At 39.6% G+C, this 19,707-nt stretch overlaps 3 protein-coding genes across 6 annotated transcripts; all 3 read left to right on the plus strand.

Annotated features, from left to right (window-relative positions):
• The first annotated feature begins 170 nt into the window (after positions 1-170).
• Positions 171-13,105, plus strand: gatc (glutamyl-tRNA amidotransferase subunit C). 4 transcript variants are annotated; one of them, XR_004932029.1, is made up of 6 exons: positions 174-486; positions 562-612; positions 2,171-2,340; positions 2,436-2,539; positions 2,675-2,843; positions 12,732-13,105. XR_004932029.1 is itself a non-coding variant. In XM_012863367.3 (5 exons), the coding sequence occupies exons 1-5, from the start codon at positions 313-315 to the stop codon at positions 2,734-2,736; spliced, it is 561 nt and encodes a 186-aa protein (XP_012718821.2). In that variant the 5' UTR covers positions 174-312; the 3' UTR covers positions 2,737-3,215. The 4 variants fall into 4 exon arrangements, 2 of the variants coding, with proteins under 2 accessions (XP_021172630.2, XP_012718821.2); XR_004932028.1 differs by having other exon boundaries at positions 12,755-13,105; XM_012863367.3 differs by lacking the exon at positions 12,732-13,105 and having other exon boundaries at positions 2,675-3,215.
• LOC105926882 (polyubiquitin) lies at positions 4,885-5,592 on the plus strand. Its single transcript, XM_012863374.3, has 2 exons — positions 4,885-4,998; positions 5,084-5,592. The coding sequence occupies exon 2, from the start codon at positions 5,091-5,093 to the stop codon at positions 5,556-5,558; it is 468 nt and encodes a 155-aa protein (XP_012718828.2). The 5' UTR covers positions 4,885-4,998; positions 5,084-5,090; the 3' UTR covers positions 5,559-5,592.
• Positions 13,106-14,428: 1,323 nt separating the features above from the next.
• isg15 (ISG15 ubiquitin like modifier) lies at positions 14,429-15,442 on the plus strand. The gene is made up of 2 exons (XM_012863493.3): positions 14,429-14,860; positions 14,946-15,442. The coding sequence occupies exon 2, from the start codon at positions 14,953-14,955 to the stop codon at positions 15,418-15,420; it is 468 nt and encodes a 155-aa protein (XP_012718947.2). The 5' UTR covers positions 14,429-14,860; positions 14,946-14,952; the 3' UTR covers positions 15,421-15,442.
• Positions 15,443-19,707: the final 4,265 nt, after the last annotated feature.

The raw sequence follows: 19,707 nt of genomic DNA on the forward strand, positions 1-19,707 counted from the left end.
ATTAGCGCATTTCAGCTACATTTGTGTCCTTTAAACCTTAGTGGTGCTTTACAAAATAACATCTCGGCTTTACAATTCTGTTCTTTATAATTAAATACAATAACACCATATTAATCATAAAAATAGTAACATCGGACGTTTGAGTGAACCAGGAAGTCAATTTAGCTGAGCCTCTCTTTCACTTCCTGCCTCTTTAGCATGTTGTTGCTAGCAGCAGAGCTACAGGCAAAGTGGAGCTGACCTTACTGGAGAAGGGGACTAAGACAGTGGCTGTTTTCTCTTAAATCACAGGCAGAGATGATTGTGTAAAAAATGGCTACAATGTCAGCATTTCATACGCTTCGTGGCGTTTCCCTGGAAATAATTGGTTCGTCCTGTAACCTGTGGAGAAACAATGTTTACTCCTTAACTACCAAGAGCTGCAGACTCAGATGTCTGCAGAGCCGCATCTTAAGACCGTTCAGCTCTCGCCAACATAACCCAAAGGTAGGTCAAATGTGCCATCATCAACATCCTATAACACTGTTTGTGTTTCACTAGTTATATGTGGTGATCTTACAGGTCCCAGAGGTGCCAACATGGGAGCCAGCACCAGAAGAGCAGCTTCCTCCGGTAACATCCTCTGACCAAAACAAGAGCTGAGACCTAATGTCTGCCAGAGCATGCTCAATCTGCTCTATCTGGTTCTAGCACATGACAATTTCACATTTTTCATGTGAAAAATTCCAATTACAAACAGCAAAACGTTTCATTGGGATTTTTATTTTTATGGATCAACACATCCAGTTTCCCGTTTGGGACAACCAATAATAGTGATGATGATAAACACAAGGTAGGGAATTATGGAGCAAAAGGAAAAGGACATATGGTTGTCAAAAAAAAAAAAAAAATCTTAGAAGTGTGCTGTGCGTTTGACTGACCGAAAAAACTTATGAAAGATTTTACAGAGGCTCTCTAATAGAATAGAAATGTATTACAATTTGCACGGGTAACGGACAGTGCAGGTACACTGGAGTTATTGTGCATTCCTCTCAGAGTCAGTAAAAAGAGTTAAAGTTTAAAAATAGAAGAGTGTGTGTATATATATATATATATATATATATATATATATATATATATATATATATATATATATATCTCCCATTAGCCCGATATAAAGAACAAATAATACAAGCATACAAATACCCAGTCCCACATTCTGTATTGGTAAATAATGGAGATACAACTATACACGTAGTACTGTGTTTTGCACACAAAAAATATATATTTTGCAAAGAAGGAAAAGGTTCAGTCTCTAAATGTTGAAAATGTTTATTCTCTAGATGCACAAATCTTGTCGAGTCATACCTTCAAGACTTGCAACTGTAATATAAGCAGGATATGGTTCTGTGAGGTGTTGGCTTGGGAATGCTGAACATGAAATCTAAATGCCTTTTGATAACAGATTTTTGTTTTGTAAAAAGTATTTGAAAACCATGTATCATTTTCCTTCTGCTTTATGACAATGCACTATTTTGTGTTGGTTTATTACAGCAGATCCTAATTAAATAAACTAAGGTCAGTGGTTGTAACATGATAAACTATAGGAACTACAGCAATATATTAAAACTGTTGTTTGTATGGGAAGAGTGGAAATAGTTACATTTTAGGAGATATGTCAAAGGACACAGGTTCATAGTAGGCTGTATATATTGCAAATTCACAACCCTGTATAACATAGGCCAGTCACATAAATATCAAATTAAATAAAATCTAAGTTGTTTAACTTAAAGGCGTACCTAGTCCACCTTATATTTCAGGATGTGTTCATGGGTTTCTCTCTTCTCTTTGGTGCTTCTATTTTCTGTTTCTGTGCTAAGATGCAAGTCAGACTTGATATAACTTTCTTTGTACTGAGGCTTTGTTGGAGCAACACCAAAACACTCAACAAAACTAAAGTCTCTTTGCAGAACAGCAAATACCACCAGACCGTGAAGTTAATGATCGAGCATTAGTCATACGACTATTAGATTAAATGTTTAATTAGAACATTTTGCAGCATGGATTAACTAATCCGAGTCCAATTAATTTCCTGATGTAGTAGATGTTTTATCTTCAGTATTGACAGTGGAGATGAGTGGTCATACATCATTTTGAATTTGTATTTGTAATATAATTATTAATTTTGCAGCCGACCAAAATCCCAGTGGACCTGGTGGACAAGCTGGAGCGGCTGGCCCTGGTGGATTTCCGCACCAAGCAGGGACTGGAATGTTTGGAGAAAGCCATTCGTTTTGCGGATCAGCTCCACATTGTCGACACGTCTGGGGTCGAACCGATGGATTCAGTTCTGGAGGACAGGTGCTGCCCGGTCATGTGCCAATAACAGCTTGGCCTCATAGAAAAAGAATAGGACGCAATCTGTTGCTAAAAGCTGTCGCGTTTTATCCACTCAGGGCTTTATATCTGAGGGACGACACAGCGACGGAGGGAGACTGTGCAGAAGAGCTGCTGAAGCTCGCAAAAAACACAGTGGAAGAATATTTTGTTGCACCTCCAGGTAGGGGATGTCTGGGTACAGCAATTTGTTAGCGCCTGCATTCTATATGAAAATGTTGAAAACTTTGGTGCACTCTTGTACTTTTTAAGTTAGAAACAGCAAAATAAGGATCCTCTTTGTTTTTCTTTTCCCCAGGAAATATTCCTTTGCCTAAAAGGGAGGAGAGGACAGCCATGCTCAGACACTCGGAGTTCTGATGACTGGATTGTGAATAATTTATTGACTTTTTTAATTGCGAAACTGTACATGTCTGCCTCAGCCTACAGTATACGACACAGGTCTTGGTTGGAACTACATGACCCAGGTTCCTGATTGTCCTTAATGCAGTTTATCTGCAACCATAAACTATGTGGGAGAAGCTGCTGGACATGCAGCTGGTTTCGTCTGTTCAGCTTCTGCTAAAATTCTAATCTTCCTGTTGGGCTGATAAACAAGTTTAGGTTTCAGTATCATTTCTTATGAACGTGACGTCACACTATATTGATGACTGCTGCAGGTATTAAAGGTAATGGTAACTGAAACATTTGTTGTTCTGTATATTTCCTTATTTCGGCTATTATACTTTAAATGAAGCATTTTCACTGAAATGTGACCTAAGACTCTTGGATTGTTTCAAGCTTTTATAAGTCGATACCTTTGGATTTTGATTTTACAATAAAGAGATATAAAATTAAAATCTGTATAACATTTTTTTTCTAATCACATTATTCTGTGTGTGCAAAACCAAGATATAATCTTGATTTTAGTAGCTGGATTTTCTTAAGGAGTACACTGAAATTGGCATTTTTTTTAAATAAATTTTTTGCCATGGTTTGTGATGGATTTCTTAAAAACATCTTTTAAGTATGGTATCAAAAACAAAACAAAGCTAAATAATTTCTCTTGCCTTCTTTCAGGCGGATACTTTGATGACTTTACTTTGCACCAAAAACTTGCTGAGATGTGCACACAAAAGATCATTGTTTAACTTTTTTTTTACCTTGGCTTACACCTAATGGAAACCAAAACGGAATTACTATGTTACAATAGACCAATAAAAAAGGATTTTAATACAAAATTGGTATGTTATGGCCTACACATTCATGGCAAACAGTGCTGACTTGACAGGGTCAGCAGGGTAAACCAAACCTGGTCATTGCTAAAGAAGCTGGCTGTTCAGGGTGGGGCCTAAATACTATTTATAGAAGGTTTAGTGCGGGGGAAAAGTGCAACATTTTCAAGAATCTTTATTGCCATTCTGTGTTACTATAACGACATTTTTAATGAGGCAGACACCGGCTTAGAATGCACAAACTACACAATATTTATTTTTTAACATTTTTTACATGCATATAGTCGCTAAAGGACTCATGTACTGTGTTGTCCACCCACGTTTTCTGGTTTAGAAACATTGTGATTGTCTTTGTGGGTCAGCAAACATCCCAGTCAAGACGAAGAGCTGAGAAGCATTGAACTCAAGATGCTTGAGGGTTAGTGTCATGCCAGTAAGAGATTATTTGGGGAGCTGGTATTGGTCCGCTTGGTGGCAATTGCTGGCACATAAGGTTATCAGTTTTAGAGCACAATTACTTTTCTCACTTAGAATGGCTTGGAATGCACTTTATTAATAATAATGAAGTCACAGGGATGGCCCACGACAAAAGCTAAGAGGCTGCTTAGGGCCCCCAAGAGCAATTAAAAATATTTTTTGCATGTATATAGATTTCTATCTGATTATGATATTAGAAACATCACCTTATTTGACATTTGCTATAGCAAATCTGTATTAATGAAAGAAATAGAGGCCCCAAAATCAAATACTGCTTAGGGCCCCTTGGAAAACTACGTTTTGTATTTACTCAGGTTGTCTATGCCTGAAATTAGTGTTTGATGATTTGAAAGTGTCTGCAAATCTGTAAGTGTATCAAAAGTTTTGCTTTTTAAATTAAAGTTTTTTGTTGATGTATTCATTCTACAGGTTTTTCAAAATTATACAGGAAATAGTAGTTTACTCTCTTGTGAATATCTTTATATGATGCTTTTTAAATCCTATCCTAATAGTTTACAAAACGGCGCACTTCAACATGCCAAACTTTTTCGTTTTCTGTTTTGCTTCAAATAAAGTCTGACGTTACATCTGATGAATCACCACCATCTGATTTCTGTTTTTGTGTCCCTCCCTCCTCACTTCACCAGGTAAGAGGGAAACCCCAGCTGATCCTCCACCTCACCTGTTTGCAGGTATGTGAGACGTCATGAAAACAGCGCTATTAACAACAAAGCAGCACACTCGTGTTTGGAGAATAGAAACCGAAAGTTAACGAGACAGATGGAAAACGAATCTTAAGTGAAGCAGGGGGGCGGACCCGGGCTGTATATAAACACAGCTGTTCTGCCGCAAGGCACATCCGCTGATCATCGACGATTATTGGACACTTCAAGCTTGAAGGACGCTTTCTTCGTTACAAGTTCATTACAAAGTGAGTTCCTCTCCTCATTAAACCAACATTTATCATCTTTGTTCTGGTTATTTTCATGCCGAACACTTCTAAAACTATTTTTCAGATCAATCATGGAACTAGTCATCACTATGCTGAACGGGACGTCCCGGACGCTGAAAGTAAACCCTCACGACACAGTGGGGTCCCTGAAGACGTGCATCCAGGGGCAGCTGGGGGTCCCCGTTTCGAGACAGAAGCTGGTCTTCAACAATGGCCAAAGTACACATCTGAACGACGACTCCAGAGCTCTGAGCTCCTACAACCTGCACTCGGGCTCCCGGGTGTCCCTGCTGGTCACCGAGCCCGCCACCATCCAGGTGTTCCTCAAAAACGAGAAGGGGACCAACAGCACCTATGAAGTCACACCAGAGGAGACCGTGGAGAACTTCAGGAAGAGAGTGCAGGAAAGAGAGGGGGTTCCTGCGAACCAGCTGAGACTGATCCACGAAGGAAAGGAGATGCAGGCAGGAAAACTAGCCGACTACAATGTGAGGGAGCTGAGCACCATCTTCATGACGCTGCGTCTGAGAGGAGGCTGAGAACGCTCACGTCCACCATGGAGAACACATTCCCGTTTTTTTTTTTATTTTATTTTTTTATTTAGACGTTTATTTGAAAACTTTTTTTTCAATTATAATTTTTTTGGCACCCAATTGTTACATATATATTATCAGGTGCAATTATAATGTATTTTCTAATAACAATAAAAATGACACATTCAATTCTATTCAATTCAATTCAATTTTATTTATATAGCGCCAAATCATGAAACATGTCATCTCAAGGCACTTTACAAAATCAAGTTCAATCATATTATACAGATTGGGTCAGATTATACAGATTGGTCAAAAATGTCCTATATAAGGAAACCAGTTGATTGCATCAAAGTCCCGACAAGCAGCGTTCACTCCTGGGGAACCGTAGAGCCACAGGGAGAGTCGTCTGCATTGTACATGGCTTTTCTGCAATCCTTCATACTGAGCAAGCATGAAGCGACAGTGGGAAGAAAAGCTCCCCATTAACGGGAAGGAAAACCTCCGGCAGAACCGGGCTCAGTATGAACGGTCATCTGCCTCGACCGACTGGGGTTACAGAAGACAGAGCAGAGACACAACAAGATAGACAAAAAAGCACAGAAGCACACATTGATCTAGTAATCTGTTCTACATTAGATGGTAGTAGAGGGTGAGCCGTCTTCTCTGGATGATGTCACAGTTAACAGAACGCCAGACCAGGTGTACCTACTATGAAGAAAAAGAGAGAGAGCAAAAAGTTAAAAGCTAAGATGACGACAGTCATTTCAATGTAATACAATGCAAAACTGGAGAACAGTAGACTGAAGAACAGTAGAAATCAGTAGAGTGAGAAAATTAGACCCTGATGTCCTCCAGCAGCCTAGGCCTATCACAGCACAACTATAGAGATAGCTCAGGGTAACATGAGCCACTCTAACTATAAGCTTTGTCAAAAAGGAAAGTTTTAAGATTAGTCTTAAAAGTAGACAGGGTGTCTGCCTCACGGACCAAAACTGGGAGTTGGTTCCACAGGAGAGGAGCCTGATAGCTAAAGGATCTGCCTCCCATTCTACTTTTAGAGACTCTAGGAACCACCAGCAGACCTGCAGTCTGAGAGCGAAGTGCTCTGTTAGGAACATACGGGGTAATCAGAGTTCTGATATATGATGGAGCTTGATTATTAAGGGCTTTATACGTTAGAAGGAGAATTTTAAATTCTATTCTTGATTTAACAGGAAGCCAATGAAGGGAAGCTAAAATTGGAGAAATATGATCCCTCTTGTTGATTTGCATCAGAACTCTTGCCGCAGCATTTTGGATCAGCTGAAGACTTCCAACTGCATTTTGTGGACTTCCTGTGTTATAAGAATTATTATTCTGAAGTCACTATGGCCTCACACCACTCGGACAGAGGAGGCCTGGAGACCTGATGTCTGTGTATGAGATCCACTGTTTTCTGATTGCAAGGCCAAATGCTGCAGCTGCTGAGGGATACTGATTGTTTACGATAGACTGTCTTTGTTTTGTCTCATGGGAAGGCCACGGTGCAGTATTAGGGGAAGCCCGAAAAGTGAGACAGACAGAGACAGGGCAGACGCAGACTGCAGCGGAACCGTGGGGTGCGATTACTTTCCAACTATGTGAATCTCTGCTCAGTTTCTCAATAAAGGTGCTGGAACGTTATACCACCGTCTCGTCATTTAGTAAAGATGGGAACTCAGTTACTATTGCTTAGAATTTCACCCAAAACTCCCACAACAATTTGGCGTAAACGAACAAGATCTCCGACCGACGAGCGAGGGAGTCCGGGGACAGGAGCTGCTTTGGCCGGCCCGGAGAGGTTATCCGGCCTCTGGTACCCCGAATGGATTTTCAAGGGACGTGGAGGAGCTCCTGGTCTCGGAGCGTCTCTGGGCGTCGGCGCGAAGATCTGAACCTTTCTTTCATGAGACGGTAAGGGGATTATTTTCCAGCTCTTTTAAAAACAAACGCAATTGGTCAAAAAATGCTTGCAAGCTTTTAAATTTTAAACCCCATTTTAAAGTATACCTCAAGAAATTTTAAAATTTAAAACTGTAAACCTAAAAGGTAGTAAAAGTAAAAGCCGGTAGAAATAATGAATTATATTTAATCCTTAAGGCAAATAAAACAGGGTTCGCAATACCGAACGGTGACTAAGGTTTAAAAATTAGATGGGAACTCAGTTACTATTGCTTAGAATTTCACCCAAAACTCCCACAACACCTGATAGTAAAGAATTACAATAGTCCAGCCTTGAAGTAACAAATGCATGGACTAGTTTTTCAGCGTCACCCCTGGACAAAATGTTTCTAATTTTGGCGATATTCCGGAGGTGAAAAAAGGAAACTCTGGAAACCTGTTTAATATGGGATTTAAATGACATGTCTTGGTCGAAAACATCACCAAGATTTTTAACTTTATTACCAGAGGCCAAGTTAATGCCATCCAGATTAAGTGATTGATTAAGAAGTTTATTTTTTTGAGGACTCTGGTCCAAAGAATACAACTTCTGTCTTGTCAGAATTTAAATGCAGGAAATTTAAAGTCATCCAGCTTTTGATGTCATCAAGACATGACTGCAGTCGAAGTAACTGATTGGATTCATCAGGATTTATGGATAAATATAGCTGAGTGTCATCAGCATAACAGTGGAAATTAATCCCATGCTGTCTGATAATTTTGCCAATCGGAAGCATATATAGTAAAGAGAATTGGTCCAAGGACTGAACCCTGTGGTACTCCACAAGTGACCCTAGAGTTTGAGGAGGATTTATTATTAACATGGACAAACTGGAATCTGTCCGACAGATAAGATTTAAACCAGCCTAATGCTTTTCCCTTAATCCCTACAGTATGCTCAAGTCTTTGTAGGAGAATATTGTGATCAACTGTATCAAACGCAGTCTATACTTGTCTAACAGGACAAGTATAGACACAAGTCCATTATCTGAGGCCATGAGAATATCATTGGTGACCTTCACCAGAGCTGTTTCAGTGCTATGATGAGCTCTGAAGCCTGACTGAAACTCCTCAAGTAGGTCATTACTTTGTAAATGTTCACATAGTTGATTAGCAACTACTTTCTCAAGAATTTTAGATAAGAAAAGAAGATTAGATATAGGTCTGTAATTTACTAACTCATCTTGATCAAGAGATGGTTTCTTAAGTAAAGGTTTAATAACAGCTACTTTAAAAGCCTGTGGTACACATCCATTTACCAAGGATAGATTAATCATGTCTAAAATAGGACCACTGATCAGAGGGAATACCTCCTTAAACAACTTGGTTGGGATTGGGTCTAACATACAGGCATATTTCTTTAGTGTTTTATTTCTGTATTTTCATAGCTCTGTTGGTTTGGCTCATTAAACAAAAAACTCTAGTTTGTTCTGCTTCTGTGAAAAAAAAGTACTTTTGTTTTGATTTCAGAGTTTTAAAGCAGTGTATTATCAGTTGAGTGACTTCATGTAAAACAGCCACTTATAAGGGCGTTGGCTGCAGTCTTCTCAGTCTTCAATGAAAAAGGAGCCCCTTTTCCCCACAGTGGCAAGGTAGGCATACCAGAATAAGGCGATCATGTTGGCAAACAGCACTCGAAACTGAAACAAACACAAACACACAGGGGGAGGGGAACAAAGACATTACAAAGGAAGTCAGTATTAGACCAGTCCTGGTTTGTAAGATGAAAGCACAAAGCTAATGTTTATGAATGTGAAGGGAATCCAGACTTCCCAGGTCATCGTCACAGCTCTCCAGTAACTCTTTCTCATCTTCCTCTCAAAATCTTCCCTACCTTTAGCCTGAGGAATATCTATATTTAACTCTTTTAAACAATTAATACACATAATTACTCATTTTATACATCACAATAGGTTTACTAGCATTCAAAGTGATATTTATGCTGAAATCCAAATATTCAATTAGGCTTATTTAGAACTTGGAGCATAGTATTTTACAGATATTCAGTCAAGCAAATAAAATAAAAATAAAGGTTCATGCATGATAAAAAAAACTAATAGGTGAACAGAAAACCTCTGATGTAATCACCCTCAGCACGGGCTCCCCTCAGGGCTGCGTCCTGAGCCCCCTGCTGTTCACTCTGATGAAAAATGACTGCGTCCCCAGGTTCACCACCAATCACGTCGTGAAGTTTACAGACGATACGACGGTGGTGGGCCTGATCAGAGACGACAACGACCGGGACTACAGAGAGGAGTTGGAGCATCTGGTGGGCTGGTGCAGAGACAACAGCCTGATCCTGAACGTGGAGAAAACGAAGGAGATCGTCGTCGACTTCAGGAAGAACCGGCCTCACCACGCTCCACTGCTCATCAACAGCTCAGCAGTCGAGGTGGTCAGCAGCACCAAGTTCCTGGGGGTGCACAACACGTACAACCTCACCTGGTCTGTGAACACCACGTCACTGGTGAAGAGGGCACAGAAGCGCTTGTGCTTCCTGCGGAGGATGAGGAGAGCCCACCTGCCCCCACCCATCCTCACGGCTTCCTACAGAAGCACCATAGAGAGCATTCTGACCAGCTGTCTCTCTGTGTGGTGTGGAGGCTGCAGCACCTCCGATTGAATAAACGTGAGGAGAGTGGTGAGGACAGCAAAAGGGATCATAGGGGCTCCTCTTCCCTCCATTAAGGACATTTCATCCCAGCGCTGCATGTCCCGAGCCCCTAACATTATCAGAGACCCCTCACACCCCGACCATGGACTGTTCTCCCTGCTGCCCTCAAGGAAGAGGTTCTGCAGCATCCACTGCAGGTCCACCAGGTTCTGCAACAGCTTTTTTTCCTGCATGCTGCCATCAGACTGTTGAACTGTTGAACTCTGAATTGGACTCTGCACCACATTTACCACATTTGCACCATTATCTGGCATTTCCAAGTTGCCGAACTTTATCATCCATTCAAAGAGTACACCACTCAATGTTGCTGCATTTTGCACAAATGACTTTTTGCACCATTATGTTTGCACATAAACAATGGGTCAACGTTATTCTGCACACTGTTTTTCTCCTGCATTGTTACATTCTGATCACTGCTGCACTTTATATTGTAATGTTGCCTTATCCCACCTGTAATCTCACTACACTGTCGTAAACTGCGTGCAACGAAATTTTGTTCTGTATGTACTCTGTAGATACAAAATGACAATAAAGTTGTCTAAGTCTAATAAATTCTCAGATGTTGCACAAATATTCTTCAAACATTTACACATTCAAAGAGCCAATAAATAAAAGTATTCATAGTGCCTATTTTCCCTGGATTTATTGAGGGGGGGGGGGGCAGAGTAAAGGAGGCTGAATACAAATCCATGGCACATTTTTTGAGTACACTCAAAAAAATGGATTTGTCAGATTTACTAATATTGTGTTCCCACATAACAAAAGCATAAAAACAGAATAAAATACTGTAGAACTTTTCTTCACTCATGGCAACCATGGTGCTTTTTGGGATAGGCTAAAAAAATGTATTTGAATTTGAACACTTACAAAGTAATGGCCTACTTGAGGAGTTTTGGTCAGGCTTCAGAGCTCATTGTAGCACTGAAACAGCTCTGGTGAAAGTCACTAATGATATTGTCATGGCCTCAGATAATGGACTTGTGTTTGTACTTGTCCTCTTTGATCTCAGTGCTGCATTTGATACAGTTTATCACAATATTCTGCAAGAAAGATTTGAGCATACTGTAGGGATTAAGGGGAAAGCATTGGGCTGGTTTAAACCTTATCTGACAGATTCCAGTTTGTACATGTTCTGTCCTTTGGCCAATTCTCTTTGCTATATATATTCTTCTGATTGGAAAAATTATCAGACAGCATGGGATTAAATTCCACTGTTATGCTGATGACAATGAGCTATTGATCTACATCAATGTATATTTGTCCATGAATCCTGATGAATTCAATCAATTACTTTGACTATGGGCATGTCTTGATGACATAAGGTGGATGACTTTAAATTTACTGCATTTAAATTTTCACAAGACAGAAGTTGTAATCTTCGGAACAGACTCCTCAAAAAATAAACTTCTTAATCAATTATTTAATCTGGATGGCATTAACTTGGCCTCTGGTAATAAAGTAAAAAATCTTGGTGTTATTTTTGACCAAGACATGTCATTTAAATCCCATATTAAACAGGTTTCCAGAGTTTCTTTTTTTCACCTTTTTTTCATCGCCAAAATTAGAAATATTCTGTCAAGGGGTGGTGTTGAAAAACTAGTCCATGCATTTTTTACTTCAAGGCTGGACTATTGTATTTCTTTACTATCAGGAAATCCACAAAATGCAGTTCAAAGTCTTCAGCTGATCCAAAATATTGCAGCAAGAATTCTGATTAAAATCAACAAGAGGGATCATACTGCTTTAATTTTAGGTTCCCTTCATTGTAATTTTTTTTTTAAGTAAACCACTGCAGGTCGCGGGTGAATCATCAGCATCAGGGAAAGGAATCTCTTCTCACAATCCAGAAGCGGGCTGAGATGGTGAGTACAGACTATGTTGCTGGTGACGCCCTAATGCGATTGGGAGTTCAGTCAAGGAAGTTCTCAGGGTTTTACTCCTTGGACTGGCAGGAGCTTGGTGGTCAAAAAGAAGGCACAGGGTCAGAACTGTGATGGCAGAGTCAGGCAGGATGATCAGAGTCTGAAGTCTGAGAGCAGGTTCTGAATCTTGAGGTCTTAACAGGTTTGACCCAGGACAGGTGAAACGTTGGCAAATCTTCATGGTTCTAGGTAGCTGGAGGCGGACAACCACCGGGTTCACCACCTTGGAGATCTTGAAAGGGCCGATAAAATGAGGTGCCAATTTTCTGCTTTCCACCCTTAATGGTAGGTCCTGGGTGGAAAACTAGCCGACGACAATGTGAGGGAGCTGAGCACCATTTTTATTGCCTTTGACCATATGAGTATGCATATGTTATACCATTATTTTTTTCGTCTATATTACTTCAACCAGGAAGACAAAAACAGCTTCTTTGACTGCCACGTTGCTTCTCACCACATGGGGCTTCTGCGAGAATGTAGGAAACTTGTTTCATTTCATTATAACTTACTAAAAACACAGAAGTCCGTAGTAGAGAGCCTTAGGTTCACAGTACAGAGTCTGGTCTTGATTTTGAAGTGAGTAATTGCAAGACAGGTCATGGTTGGAACTACATGACCCAGGTTCCTGATTGTCCTTAATGCAGGTTCAGGATTGTCCTTAATGCAGTTTATCTGCAACCATAAACTATGTGGGAGAAGCTGCTGTCTGTTCAGCTTCTGCTAAAATTCTAATCTTCCTGTTGGGCTGATAAACAAGTTTAGGTTTCAGTATCATTTCTTATGAACGTGACGTCACACTGTATTGACGACTGCTGCAGGTATTAAAGGTAATGGTAACTGAAACATTTGTTGTCCTGTATATTTCCTTATTTTGGCAAATATACTTTAAATGAAGCATTTTCACTGAAATGTGACCTTAAGACTCTTGGATTGTTTCACGCTTTTATAAGTTGATACATGTGGATATTGATTTTACAATAAAAGAATATAAAATTAAAATCTGTATATTTTTTTTTTCTATTCACATTATTCTTGGTGTTCAAAACCAAGGTATAATCTTGATTTTTATTAGCTGTATTTTATTAAGGAGTACACTGAAATTGGCATTTTTTTAAATCAATTTTTTGCCATGGTTTGTGATGGATTTCTTAAAAACATCTTTTAAGTATGGTATCAAAAACAGAACAAAGCTAAATAATTTCTCTCGCCTTCTTTCAGGCTGATACTTTGATGACTTTAGTTTGCGCCAAAAACTTGCTGAGATGTGCACACAAAAGATCATTGTTTAACTTTTTTTTTTTTTACCTTGGCTTACACCTAATGGAAACCAAAACGGAATATTACTATGTTACAAAAGACCAATAAAAAAGGATTTTAATACAAAATTGGTATGTTATGGCCTACACATTCATGGCAAACAGTGCTGACTTGACAGGGTCAGCAGGGTAAACCAAACCTGGTCATTGCTAAAGAAGCTGGCTGTTCAGGGTGGGGCCTAAATCCTATTTATAGAAGGTTTAGTGCGGGGGAAAAAGTGCAACATTTTCAAGAATCTTTATTGCCATGGTGTGTTACCATAATGACATTTTTAATGAGGCAAACACTGGCTTAGAATGCACAAACTACACAATATTTATTTTTTAACATTTTTTACATGCATATAGTTGCTAAAGGACTCATGTACTGTGTTGTCCACCCACGTTTTCTGGTTTGGAAACATTGTGATTGTCTTTGTGGGTCAACAAACATCCCAGTCAAGACGAAGAGCTGAGAAGCATTGAACTCAAGATGCTTGAGGGTTAGTGTCATGCCAGTAAGAGATTATTTGGGGAGCTGGTATTTGTCCGCTTGGTGGCAATTGTTGGCACATATAAGGTTATCAGTTTTAGAGCACAATTACTTTTCTCACTTAGAATGGCTTGGAATGCACTCTATTATTAATAATGAAGTCACAGGGATGGCCCACGACAAAAGCTAAGAGGCTGCTTAGGGCCCCCAAGAGCAATTAAAAATAGTTTTTGCATGTACAGTATATTGATTTTTATTTCATTATATTAGAAACATCACCGTATTTGACATTTGCTAAAGCAAATCTGTATTAATGAAAGAAATAGAGGCCCCAAAATCAAATACTGGGTGTCTGTGCATGAAATTAGTATTTGTTTGATGATTTGAAAGCATCTGCAAATCTGTAAGTGTATCAAAAGTTTTGCTTTTTAAATTAAAGATTTTTGTTGATGTATTCATTCTACAGGTTTTTCAAAGTTACACAGGAAATAGTAGTTTACTCTCTGGTGAGTCAGATGCTTTTTAAATGGTATCCTAATAGTTTACAAAACGGCGCACTTCAACATACCAAACTTTTTCGTTTTCTGTTTTTCTTCAAATAAAGTCTGACTTCACATCTGATGAATCACCACCATCTGATTTCTGTTTTTGTGTCCCTCCCTCCTCACTTCACCAGGTAAGAGGGAAACATCAGCTGATCCTCCACCTCACCTGTTTGCAGGTATGTGAGACGTCATGAAAACAGCGTTATTAACAACAAAGCAGCACACTTATGTTTGGAGAATAGAAACCGAAAGTTAACGAGACAGACAGGGAAAACGAATCTTAAGTGAAGCAGGGGGGGAGGACCCGGGCTGTATATAAACACAGCTGTTCTGCCGCAAGGCACATCGCAGATCATCGACGATTATTGGACACTTCAAGCTTGAAGGACGCTTTCTTCGTTACAAGTTCACTGCAAAGTGAGTTCCTCTCCTCATTAAACCAACATTTCTCATATTTTCTCTGAATATTTTCATGCCGAACACTTCTAAAACTATTTTTCAGATCAATCATGGAACTAGTCATCACTATGCTGAACGGGACGTCCCGGACGCTGAAAGTAAACCCTCACGAGACAGTGGGGTCCCTGAAGACGTGCATCCAGGAGCAGCTGAGGGTCCCCGTTTCGAGACAGAAGCTGGTCTTCAACAATGGCCAAAGTATGCATCTGAACGACGACTCCAGACCTCTGAGCTCCTACAACCTGCACTCGGGCTCCCGGGTGTCCCTGCTGGTCACCGAGCCCGCCACCATCCAGGTGTTCCTCAAAAACGAGAGGGGGACCAACAGCACCTATGAAGTCACACCGGAGGAGACCGTGGAGAACTTCAGGAAGAGAGTGCAGGAAAGAGAGGGGGTTCCTGCGAACCAGCTGAGACTGATCCACGAAGGAAAGGAGATGCAGGCGGGGAAACTAGCCGACTACAATGTGAGGGAGCTGAGCACCATCTTCATGACGCTGCGTCTGAGAGGAGGCTGAGAACGCTCACACGCCCACCATGGAGAACGCATTCCCGTTTTTTAAATTATTTTTTATTTATTCAGGTGTTTATCTGAGAAAAAAATATTCCAAAATGTATTTTCTTTGCACACACATAATTATTGCATATATATTTTGTCAAATGTAGTTGAAATGTATTATCTAGTACAGCGATTCCCAAAGTGTGCTGTGCGCGAGCTGCCACTAGGGGGTGCGCGAGCTGAAAAATGTAATCGCGGTCTGACAGTGTTTTGTTCCCCCTCACAAAACGTGTGAATAAACATTTCCTTTGTAAAAATTAAAGTCAAAAACTGTAAATTTAAGCAATAAATAAAATGTATTGTAATGATCCGTATTTGACTTTATTGCTAAGTGCTGTAGCACACTTAATGTTTCTTTAAGTTAGGTTGTTTTGGGCATATACATTATATTCGGGTTAGGGTAGAACCCATGTCTGTGGTTTTGGGGTTATACCGGAAGAAATGTGTGGCTTCCGGGGGGAGGAGTGGTGGTTCGGGCGACTGTTGGATTACTCTGTGAAAACTGTCCCGCTCTGTTCCTCCTAGTGTTAGCAGCAAACCCTCGGTCTGGTGATTGGGTGTCATAATGTAACATTACAGCATTCACACAAAAAATTATTTATTTAGAAAAAATCTTCTACTTTTCATTTTAAGATGAAATATACACATTCTGCTGTATATGCGTACCTGTTGTGGTCTCTGCTTCAATGATTCTCGCAAATATACTCAACTGGCTGAAATCAGGTAAGCTGTCCTGCAGGTCATGCAAAGTATGGTATGAAACCAAAGCTAAATAATTTCTCTCGCCTAAATTCAAGCAGATACTTCAACTAATGACTTTAATTGCACCAAGGACTTGCTGAGGTGTGCACACAAAAAATCTTTTTTGAAATGTGTGTTTTTTATTTTATTCTGACCTTGACATACACCTAATTGAAACCCAAATAGAATTTTACTATGTTACATAAGAACAATAAAAAGTGATTTTAATACAAAATTGGTATGTTATGGCCTACACATTCATTGGGAACAGTGCTGACTTGCAGGGCCGTGCAGAGACCGTTGGAGTGGCAGGTGCTCAAAGTTAAAAGAGGGCACATGGGGCACAGATTTAAAACAAGATACAGAAACATACCTTTATATACACCCGGTTGAAATGTACCAACCCATACTATAAAGAATGTAACATGTAATCAAGGGCGTAGGTTTGATTTTAACTTTGGTAGGGACACTATTGGTCCAAAGCATCATTGGTCCTAATATGCATGCTCCTATTTTTTGATGCTTGATTTGAGCGTCAGGACACGTTTTGCCTGTCTAAAGAGAAAAGGCAGCTGTAATGATTTGTCTTTGTAAACCCGGACAGAGCACGCACACACAGAGCTTGTTCTTTTGCAGTTTATTGAAAGTACTGAGTAGTGGATGAGATGACCAGAGTTAGTTACCAGACAGGAGATGATGGGTGCAGGAGCAGGCTGGCTGGAAGAGACAGGAGAACTCAGAGCTGGATCTCGTGACGAGAGCTTGGAGGTGCTAGGTCAACTTTTGAACCAAGGATGCAGAGTGTGAGAGTTCTTGGAGATGCAGGGCTGTTGTCGAACCAGAGGTGCAGAGATAGCAGGAGAACCAGCAGCAAAGCAGGGGGAGCAAACTTGACTGACAGACGAGGAGTGAGTGGAGATTGATGAGAACAGGACTTGACAGGCGTGGTGTTGGTAGAGACTGAAGACGAGCCGGCGACGAGGAGCAAACAGAAGTGAGCTTGTATAGAGAGGCTGGTAGGTGAAGTGAGTACTGACAGATTAGAGCCTAACAGGTGTGACTGATTGCTGAGGGAGTGGAGGCTGAGCTGTATGAGAGGAGGAGGTACTGAAAAATAACAAAGGGAGATAGCCAGGCCAAAACTGAACCATGAGAGCAGCATTATTTGCTACATTTATACACATTTTATAAGCAAAGACACACATTAGATGATGTTTGTTTATCTTTAAAGCATCACCGGATCTGATGAATGCCAATTGGGACTTTTATTCCACTTTGAAAAAGTTTGCATTTGAACTTACCAGCAACAGAGACAGACGGTAAATATGTGCCTAATAAACCAAATATATTCAAAATATGTCTGTTGTCTAGATATCCTGTATTTTCTTTTGCAGATATAGAAATGCAGAGAGATAAACACTACCCTTGTTTTTTTTATCTAAGATACTCTGCATGATAAAACACAGCAAAACTATACATTTCAAGGACTGCAAATAGATTTATTGTATTTACTTTGCACTGGAGGTAGAAGTGTCACTGACACTGACAGCATTTCAAATATTAAATTCAAATTTTAACAAATGTACAACTGGGTTGTAATTGCTCTGTGTAGCCCATTTCATGTAATTTATTTTAACATTCCAAACACATTTCTTACATCATATATCTGAAGTGTAGATAACAGTTTCTCCTTACCTACATCCTCTCAGACAACAAATTATTTCCCTAACAATAGTGAGTTGTCAGTGTTTAAATGTGCAGTAAATCTTAATACATAAGATTGGTAACACCAAGACTGAATTGTTACATGAGTGGTTGTCCATTTCATCATTCAAATGAGAACATATTAATATACTATTGGTATATAACAGTGAGACTATTAAAGAAAAGCAGATTAAACTTTAAGATATGTAAAGGCCTATATTAAATTAATTTTGCGATCACATCAACAAATTAAATAATTGCTTACTTTTTTGATGTACCAAATTACCCTCGTAATGATGTAATATGTTGTGGGCTAAATCCCTGATGATGAGAATGTCTAGCTCCGCCCTGCTTTGTACTAATTTACTAATGGACAGTGTGGAAACTTTTGTACAATAAAACCATTGTATATGGCATTCCTCAGTTTTATTTGTCTTTATTTTAATTCTAGAAGTAGAAATATTGAAATAAATAGCATTATCTTTTTGTGGAATCCTAATTACACTATTATAAATAAGCATAAGTCTCAACAAAATATAGCAGTTGTTTAGGCGGCATCTAGTGTTGTGCTGTATATCATGTAAAAGAAATAAAACCAGCTATTTATACCTGAACTGCATCAAAGGGTTGACAATAAATAAAAGCAATAATAGCAACGAAATATTGGTAAAAGGGAAACCCTCACCTCTTCTTTTTCAGGCAGCTGTGGCTAAGAATCTGAATTTTTAATAGCCTTTAGTCTTTGCTTTTCCATCTTTCCAGCAGTCTTCAGAACTCCTGCCTGGCACAGACTATTTAGTTTTATAAAAGAGATTAGGTTTTTGTTGATAAAGTGTATTATATTTCAGAATTAAATGCTAGTTTGAGATGCTAACGTTGGTTACTTACAATTCTCAAGTTGAATAAATCAAAATCCTTTTGCAGCTTTCCCCAATTTTGTGCAGCTAATATTTAGTTTCTTAACTGGGACTAGTTTCATAGTCTAGTAATAATTGTGGTAACCGCAGTATCCCAGTATGAATCAAAACTTAAATCTTGTGCTCCAAGCAAGAACGCAGAGGCAAGCATATTTGCACTAGAAAACAGCCAATCAGAAAGATAGAAGGCAGAATTTAAGGCATCACAACCAATGAGAGTGGAGTTTAAGAAAAAGTGACGTGTGCTGCAGATTTAAAAGGGACAGGAAAGACCAGGCAGGCCGTCAGACGGAGTGGCAGCAGCAACGTTGGATTGTATATTACAACAATTTTTACAATGTTATTCACATCAAATTGTGATTATTTTGGACACAAAAAAACACTGACAAAAGGGCACTTTGGGCCTCAAGGTGCAAAGGGGCAGGTGCTCGAGCATCCTCTGCCCATCCCTGCTGACTTGGCAGGTCAACAGGGTAAACCACACCTGGTCAATGCTAAAGAAGCTGGCTGTTCAGGGTGGGGCCTAAATCCTGTTTATAGAAGGTTTAGTGGGTGGAAAAAAGTGCAACAACATTTTCAAGAATATTTTAATGAGGCAGATGCCAGCTCAGAATGTAATTATTATTTTTTACATGCATATAGTCCTAAGCAGCTGATGAGGCAGACACCGGTACAGGATGCACTAATTACACAATACACAGACACAACAAGACATAAGCTTTGGAATATGTTTTTTAATACATGCCTTTAGTCCTTAACAGCTAATTGACTAATGTACTGTGCTGTCCACCCACATTTTCTGGTTAGGAAGCATTCTGATTGTCTTTGTGGGTCAATGAACGTCCCAGAGTTTGGAGGATGTTTACTGCAGGTGAACTCGATAT

The sequence above is a fragment of the Fundulus heteroclitus genome, chromosome 12 (genome assembly GCF_011125445.2).
Source record: "Fundulus heteroclitus isolate FHET01 chromosome 12, MU-UCD_Fhet_4.1, whole genome shotgun sequence".
Classification (NCBI taxonomy): domain Eukaryota; kingdom Metazoa; phylum Chordata; class Actinopteri; order Cyprinodontiformes; family Fundulidae; genus Fundulus; species Fundulus heteroclitus.

Coding starts and splice junctions, on each gene's coding strand:
- isg15 (XM_012863493.3), top strand. CDS start 14,953: ATGGAACTAGTCATCACTATGCTGAACGGGACGTCCCGGACGCTGAAA.
- LOC105926882 (XM_012863374.3), top strand. CDS start 5,091: ATGGAACTAGTCATCACTATGCTGAACGGGACGTCCCGGACGCTGAAA.
- gatc (XM_012863367.3), top strand. CDS start 313: ATGGCTACAATGTCAGCATTTCATACGCTTCGTGGCGTTTCCCTGGAA. Junction 613..2,170: donor CAGAAGAGCAGCTTCCTCCG/GTAACATCCTCT, acceptor TTAATTTTGCAG/CCGACCAAAATCCCAGTGGA. Junction 2,540..2,674: donor ATATTTTGTTGCACCTCCAG/GTAGGGGATGTC, acceptor TCTTTTCCCCAG/GAAATATTCCTTTGCCTAAA.